Source organism: Papilio machaon, chromosome 26 (genome assembly GCF_912999745.1).
Source record: "Papilio machaon chromosome 26, ilPapMach1.1, whole genome shotgun sequence".
In the NCBI taxonomy this organism is placed as follows: Eukaryota; Metazoa; Arthropoda; class Insecta; order Lepidoptera; family Papilionidae; genus Papilio; species Papilio machaon.
In genome coordinates this window covers 3,588,027-3,595,841 of record NC_060011.1, presented here as the reverse complement: position 1 = coordinate 3,595,841, position 7,815 = coordinate 3,588,027, and the positions used below count along the sequence as shown (strand labels likewise).

General features: G+C 30.7%; 3 protein-coding genes across 3 annotated transcripts; 2 read left to right on the top strand and 1 right to left on the bottom strand.

The window, feature by feature from the left end:
• Positions 1–196: 196 nt before the first annotated feature.
• LOC106715118 (NADH dehydrogenase [ubiquinone] 1 beta subcomplex subunit 9) lies at positions 197–1,717 on the top strand. Its single transcript, XM_014508344.2, has 3 exons — positions 197–349; positions 708–850; positions 1,497–1,717. The coding sequence occupies exons 1-3, from the start codon at positions 252–254 to the stop codon at positions 1,688–1,690; spliced, it is 435 nt and encodes a 144-aa protein (XP_014363830.1). The 5' UTR covers positions 197–251; the 3' UTR covers positions 1,691–1,717.
• A 1,421-nt stretch (positions 1,718–3,138) lies between these two features.
• LOC106714774 (derlin-1) lies at positions 3,139–5,300 on the bottom strand. Its single transcript, XM_045684542.1, has 5 exons — positions 4,978–5,300; positions 4,621–4,824; positions 4,299–4,447; positions 3,798–3,908; positions 3,139–3,371 (listed from the first exon to the last, which is right to left on the bottom strand). The coding sequence occupies exons 1-5, from the start codon at positions 5,128–5,130 to the stop codon at positions 3,233–3,235; spliced, it is 756 nt and encodes a 251-aa protein (XP_045540498.1). The 5' UTR covers positions 5,131–5,300; the 3' UTR covers positions 3,139–3,232.
• A 283-nt stretch (positions 5,301–5,583) lies between these two features.
• Positions 5,584–7,707, top strand: LOC106715020 (divergent protein kinase domain 2A). Its single transcript, XM_014508208.2, has 3 exons — positions 5,584–6,348; positions 6,548–6,729; positions 7,065–7,707. The coding sequence occupies exons 1-3, from the start codon at positions 5,731–5,733 to the stop codon at positions 7,498–7,500; spliced, it is 1,236 nt and encodes a 411-aa protein (XP_014363694.2). The 5' UTR covers positions 5,584–5,730; the 3' UTR covers positions 7,501–7,707.
• Positions 7,708–7,815: the final 108 nt, after the last annotated feature.

Sequence of the window (7,815 nt, the reverse complement as noted above, 5' to 3'; positions counted from 1 at the left end):
TATCTATAAAAAGTGTTGATATATCAGTACAGATTGTGGCGCAGGTAGCAACATCTTAATAGTGAAAAGTCAAATTTCACATTTGTAATTTCAAGACAGGCTAAAGGACACCGGTATCCAATGCCTTAATAAATTAAATAAAAAGAAGTCAAATTCAGCTGTCATCTATCAAAAAGACAATTCGTATTTTGTATTCCGTCAAACTAAATATCAAAATCAAAAAAACTCTGATAAACAATTAAACAACAAATATGTCGAATATTCCACTAGGAATAACAACTCATGTTCAAAAAATATGTAGTCTCTACAAAAGGACCTTGCGGAATTTAGAATCGTTTTATGATAGACGGTAAGATGTCAAAATTGTTACCAATTTCATCTGAACTCCCAAAACATTACGTAATTATGATTTTCTGTTTTATTTTTAACAAATTTCAGTATTTTATAATAATTATTTACTTTCTCAGATGCATGGATAATTACTGCTAAGGTTATTATAAGTTATGACACTATCAAAGTATTTAGTTTACATTATAACCTCTTACCACATCAAAAAGTAGTAGAAAAATATGTTGATTTATTAAATGTAACTCATTAGAAGTAGTAAATTTAATATATTTCTTCAAAGTAAATCTGAAGTATATTGTAAACCTTGTTAAATCGCAAAAATTAGAAATGACATACCTAAAAAATATCTTTCGTTCTAGCCATGTTTACCGCTACCAGGCTGTGCTATGTCGTGAGAAATTCGAGAAGATGATAAACGAAAAGGATGCACGTAAGGCTGCGGAAATGTTGAAACAGGGAGAGGAAGAACTGTTTCTAACACAACATCCCATACCCAAGAAATGTAAGCATCTTAAAAATAAATACACATAATTTAAAAGAAATGTATAATCAATAGCTGTATAGGGATCTTTATTATTGCATGTAAAGCTACATCCTTATTATTTATTCACCTACCTACTTGTAGCAAGCAATATAAATTTAAAATCAATGGTTCAACCTTTCAATGATTAATGAAAAGGCAGTGCTAACACTTAATATTTTTGGTAACAATAACAACCTGTTATTTACACTCGATAGCATGACTAAGTATTGATGTAATAAATTCACTGTCCCCTTTGAGTTAACAGTACTATATGAAAATCATAAACAGTCAACCCCAGTCATGAAAAACTGTGCTTAACACTTTGTTGACCGGTCACAAGTTAACTAGTGATGCACTTTTTTTTCGCCTCGCTGTGGTTTTCTCTGTTGGCGACCATACTGTACAATTGTTAGTCAGTATAACACAAGCTGTTTCTCTCGCTTACAAGACCCGCCTTTTGTTGTAAAAAATATTTTATAATTAAAAAAATATTAAAAAAACGATGACGGAACGTTTTGAAGAATCTTTCAATAAATTATATGCGGATTCTTTGTCTGATTGACATATGTCTGATAATAATAAATTTCCAAATTGGAATTGATTATAATCTATTTATTTTTTATAGTTGCCAAAAGTCCAGGCGGAGTAGCATATGAGCGTGTAGTCACACCTCCTGATTGGGTACTTGATTACTGGCATCCGTTGGAAAAGGCCCAGTATCCTGAATACTTTAAGAAACGTGAGCAAAGGAAGAAGGAATTCATTGCAATGTGGGAGAAGGAATACGGAAAACCTGACCCCAAGGATACACACCATTAGAAACTGTAAAAATGTACATTAGTAAAGTTATTGGTATTTATATTTCTTGTTTTATTATCTATAAAATATCTCTGAATATAACTTTTTAATACATATGACAAAAGGAATTAATTAGAATCATTGTTTTGTATGTATACTCAAAAAGTATGGAAGTTACGGTAAAAAAAAATTTATTTCAGTAATGCTATTTTTTTATCTGTTCTGTTAATAGTCTGAAGAATGCTTGGACTTTGCAATTTAACATATAATATAGGATTTAAAAAAACACAAAACCTTGATCATTTATAAAGCTCTACAGCAGTAAGGAAATCATTTTTTATTATTTTCAAGAAAATTAAAATCTCTGTTTTTAATAGAATTTTATTTCCGTCAATATAGTTTTGTAGAAATGCAAATCAAACTGAACCGTATGTACATCTATTTTACAAAGTGAAAAAGTCACATTCCTAAATTAAAAAAAAAATATGTAAATAAAATTTGAAGAAAAAATAAAAAAACATTTTGCTCTTATGCTTCTTTCGTAACATGCAATAAAGATAAATATACATTAACAAAATCCCTTCAATCCTGTATATAGAATGGATTTCTTTATATATTTTTTGAAGCATTTTTATAACACTAAAATCTTTATCATCTCGTAAAGAGTGGAGCAAAGTTTTTACTTACTACAATAAAAAATAAATGCCTATGCATATCTTTTTGGTTACAATATTATTTAAGTAAAAAACATTTCAAAGGACTCTCTTTCAATGCAATATTAATATGAGATGGTGAATAAAATCAAAGAAAAAATTATATTTGAAATTCAACCTGCTTACCTAATTTTTTTCGTTTGAATTTCTTCACGAGCCCCTCGGTTGGGATGTTTCTGAGCCGGTTACTAATTGAGATAGTAACTGTTATAACTAACATACTCTTTGCCATTAGTATCGTGTTAAAGAAAATATAATTTTAGTATTTCATGTCTGTACTCATTTAATCTGTATAAAAAATTATAACAAAACAAAAGTGACTGTCCATTTTCAAATGACACAAAGATAAAGTTTTATCTTTTGACGTAAATTATTTACAAAATTAAATAAACAGTCGACTCATCGCAACATTTATTATGTTAAAATTATGTTACAGCGAGATTCCACTGAAAAATTACATTGTTATCTCTTATTATGAATGAGATGAAAATACGTTTTTGCATGTTTTGTGGCAGCGGAACCTCATAGTTAGAATAAAACCATATTCAATTTACTCAAAAATTACCCAAGACCTGCACATTTGAAAGACCATCTTAATATAGGATTACTTCACAATTTTATAAGTTAATTTTATGCCAATTTATAAAATTTATTTTGATAAAAAAAAACTCACAGATAAAGAAAACATTTTGAAGCTATCATTAACAATGTATCTTAGATATATTTTATTTCCAAAGATTTTAAAAATAATATAGTTCATTACCAACATTGTAAGAAGATGAATCAAAACATACACAATCCAATTAAAATAGTCATATGCACTTTCACTAAAATAAAATTTTGTACTCAATCAGTTCCCTCCTAACGTTTGACCTCTGCCCCAGTTATGACGTCCGAATACTGTGCCACCAGCCGGGCGCTCCGCCACCCTAGCCTGAGGCGCGGTACCGAAGCCGCCGACATATCGCGTATCAGGGAATATTTGTTTCCTGTAAAATAATTTCAAAGATACACCTATCAGTTTCTTTACCTCAGCCATTAAGTGGTCTATGTTAATATTGATTTAGAATGAGAAGTTTACACTAATTAATTCGTCATTGAACAATTAACAATTCTGAGTGTAGCAGTAGTTCCATTTAAAATCTTGTTTACATTATTTATCTACTAATAATTAAAATGTTCTTATGGTGAAGGAAAACATTTGTTATATTGAGGACATATCTGTGAAGAAATTCAAAAATATATGTGAAGTCAATAAACCCACACTGGGCAAGTTGACTAAGGCCTAGTCACCCCTAAGTGAAGCCTCTCTGTATTAAATTGGTATAAATGCGGATAAACATCTGAAGTCATCTAGTTATAACACATGTTAACAAGCAGCCATGTAAAATGTAAATAAATAAAAAAACACTCACAGGAAAGCAGGAGGTGTTAGTAAGGCTGGCCCACCAAACTCCTGCGGGTATTTGAAGAGAAGGAAGAATGCCACATGACCAATCAGGATACCCAGTAGTTCCATCATTCCACTGTAAAAATAACCATATTATGTAGATACAATTAATATTAAAATTCATGCATAGTTAGCTATGGAACGAATGTAAGGGGCACTTGAATTGTAAATGCTGTCGGTGCTGTTGAAGACCATGGTAAGATAAAAATACAGTCAGAACTGGATAAGCGGGAGTCCAAAGGACTGAAGGAAGAAGTTTCTCTGTAACCTGAATTTCTTACTTATGGAGGTTGTCTTTGGGACCGGACATTAACTTTCGCTTATAGAGATTTCTTGCTTATCTAGTTCTCGCTTATCCAGATTTGACTATAATATTGAAAACAGTCATCACATTTCACTCCCCTTCTTTTAAACTTAGCATCAGCTTTTCTTGAACAAAAAATATAGATCAAACAATCATACTTACCCTCCACTTAAAACAAGGTTAAATGCAAGCAGAACCCAAGGTAAATACATTGCCTTGAAGCGTGTTCCAAACCAGAAGGACACAATAACATCCTTGTTAAGTTGACACCAAACATAAAGCACTGATAACACCATTGGATCCATCAATATCTGTAAAATTAAACAATAATAAAAATGAGATATGAACATTTTTAAAATATTGACAAAAGTGTCCTAGATTTTGGATTTCTGAAATATTAGCATAAAGATTAATTTGATAGCATAAAAAATTGGTTTACAGTATTTCAATTAACACTAGATTTCAATGCAATATTGTAACTTACTGGCAAATTTACTAAAATTCCAATAACAACACAACAAGCCCAGTTAAATAGGAGCATGTAGAAATAATCAGCTGGCTTTCCTGCAAATATTCCCGTTTCCAATCTCTGAGAATAATTGTAGAGGAAGTAACAATTTATCAGGAAATGGAAACCAGTGCCTGGTCCAATCGGATAGAAGAATAATGCTGTTAGTGGCCTCCATATCTGGAAAAAAAAAGTTTGTCAATTGAATTCGAAAATTGTTTAATTATACTTACATAGCAACAACATGACATTTTGTGCATCTTCCTGGAGGGAAATTGAAAGCGCGATTTGTTTTTATGATGATTAAAATATAAATGTAATATATATGCTTACCTGAAACTGATTGATGAAAGGATAAAAGTCCAACACCAAGTAGCCATAATTAATTATTCCAAATCGACCTATTAAACTTAAAATTATCGTAAAAGATAGCCAGTATCTTGTGAAGAAGGGTACACTATAATACCAGTCTTTAAATTCAGACATTGTGAACACCGGAGCACAAAATTGTAACTATAAAACCGATTCACTAGTTATGGATTGCTATGACAATCATATGATAATAAATAAACGTCCTGTGATGAAACTCGATGTAATTTCAAGCAAGTACACGTGTCCTAAAAGAATTTGTTATCCAAAATTTGCAGTCGCAGCGACAACAAAGAGTAAAAATAGCAAATATACTTTTAATTTTTACCTATCAACAATGATGTTTCGTTTTTTAAAAGTGAAAAAAGTAGAAGCATGGCACTTTTCCATCTGATTTTTAAAAAACTTCAATCTTCCTAGATTTTTTTACAACTTTTCATTTTTAAATATAAAAATATGTATGAAATAAGAATAAGATTAAACCAGTTAATCAACGTAAGTTTGTAATTGGTAAAAATCTAACTTACAAATCCACAAAGACAATTCACTGTCACTCTATGCTATTCTGGGTTCTGGGTCTGTCATTGTCAGCTATGTTATTGTCACTGTCATATATGTTGTGATCGCTTTGTTATTTTTTTTAATTACATTATGACGATAGAAAATTACAGAATATTAAATCAAATTACCCCTTTCTTCTATTCCAACTAAATTATTATGAAGGACAAAATGTATAGATTGATGTTACTTAGACGTAGATATTGTAAGCGAGGGATTTGCGCGATCCTCGTGTTTGTAGCGTGTTTTTATGTTTACATCTTATTATTTGGTAACTTAAAGTCCCCTCAAATAATTAATCTCACTGATTTACACCGCTGTCCCGCTTGCTACGGTGTATCAATATGCCCTGAATTGTATTCCAATCAGATAAGTCTTCAAACTGACGGTCACTGGTCACTTGTATTTAATGCTAAAAATATTTATTACGGTTCCACAAGATCCAATAGGAAAGTTATTTTGAAGAAACTGGCCCATAATTGGGAATTAAATGAGTTTGATTCTAATTTATGCAAGAAATGGAACATGGAGGAAAATTGTAAACCAATTCAACTTATAAATACAACCAATATTGATGACAAAATCATTAGTATTGTAGAGTACAATTTCACTTGGCCCGATTCTGAACCACGTAAAGGGCTTGTGCTGTGTCCATATGCATATAGCATACATGATCTTATAAAACCTCTCATTGATAGTAAGAAATTAAATAATAAATCTGAAAAGTTGAATATATGGACAATGCTCAGTATTAATCCAGAACCTATTATTTTACAGGTATAAAACTGAAACACTCATAAATCACTTGAATAGAATAACCTTAAAATCAACCCAAAGATTTACATACTTATGTAAAAGGTCTAAGAAATTAATTAATTAACTTTGACATAAGCTGCCATAAATAATAGTCATTATTCATGTAAGCTTGATGGTATAGATGTATGTTAATACTAATAAGTGTATTAAATTCATTCAGTTACTCCCGAAGGCTCACAGTTGGCCTGTACCGGCTTATGCTGGTGTGTGTGGAAGACTAGAGGTGGTTGCATATGAAGGAGTACCCATTTCATCTTTAACACATATTGAATGGCGTAGAAAACTGAAGATTGCTAAAAAGATTCTGGATGCAGCAATGGATTTTACATTTAAACATGATAGGTAAAGATTCCTTTAAATCTACATTAAAAAGGGGAAATATTTGATTTTTTTGCATTGAGTAGGCTCTAAAACTACTGAACCAATTTGATAATTTACTGTTGGGAAGATACATTAACATCGGGTGACATGCTATATATTTTTTTAATTCTCTTGGACAAAGACATGGGCAACTGCTACTTATTTATATTTATATAGTTATTTATTACTTATTTATATTTATAGTTATATCACAAAATAACTTTTTATAACATTTATTCTGCACTTATGCATATCATAAGATAGTATAAGCAAGCTAATAAGCTAGTATAAATAAAACTTTACTATTACATTTTCAGGTTCCGCTTTTATCTAATGGATTGGTCACTAGATAACATAGTTGCAAATGAAAAGGATGAGATTTCGTTTGTTGATTTAGAAGATGTTATTGTACTTGATAAGCATATATCACCGAGAAAAGACTTACCAGATTGGTACCAACGTTATAACAGAGAACTTATTGGACCTGGGTTCACATTTTCAATTGAAAACATGTGCAAACATCATTTGAGTGATCATAATTTGTGGGCAGCTTGTTATATAATCGGAGGAGAGGATAATCCGTTGCTCTATCCTATACCAAAAAGTATCAATGCCACACGACCACATTTAGACAAGTTGTTAATTGAATGTCTAAATAGTGATGATAGATTTAAAACTCTAGCTAAGATTCAACATTATATTAATGATATGTTGACGGATGAAAAATTATTTGGATCTGCTTCAGTTAGGTGATAATACACTTTTAAATTAAATGACAAATGCATTGCTCTAATAGGTATTTGCCTAACTCCAAAAAGTGTAATGAAAATGAGGGATGGGAGTTTCTTATGATCGCTTATCTTAAAATATTTAGATATCTTCTGGATGTGTATGGGAATGAACTAGTTTTGTAAGGATCATTGCACCTACTATGTCGTTAAGTATAATTTGGTAAATATAGTCACATTAAGAAAAAATCGAATGTAAATATTTTACTTTATAATAAATATAGATGAAAAGAATGTATTTTATTACAATACCCTACAACCATGTATAATGTGCGAGGGA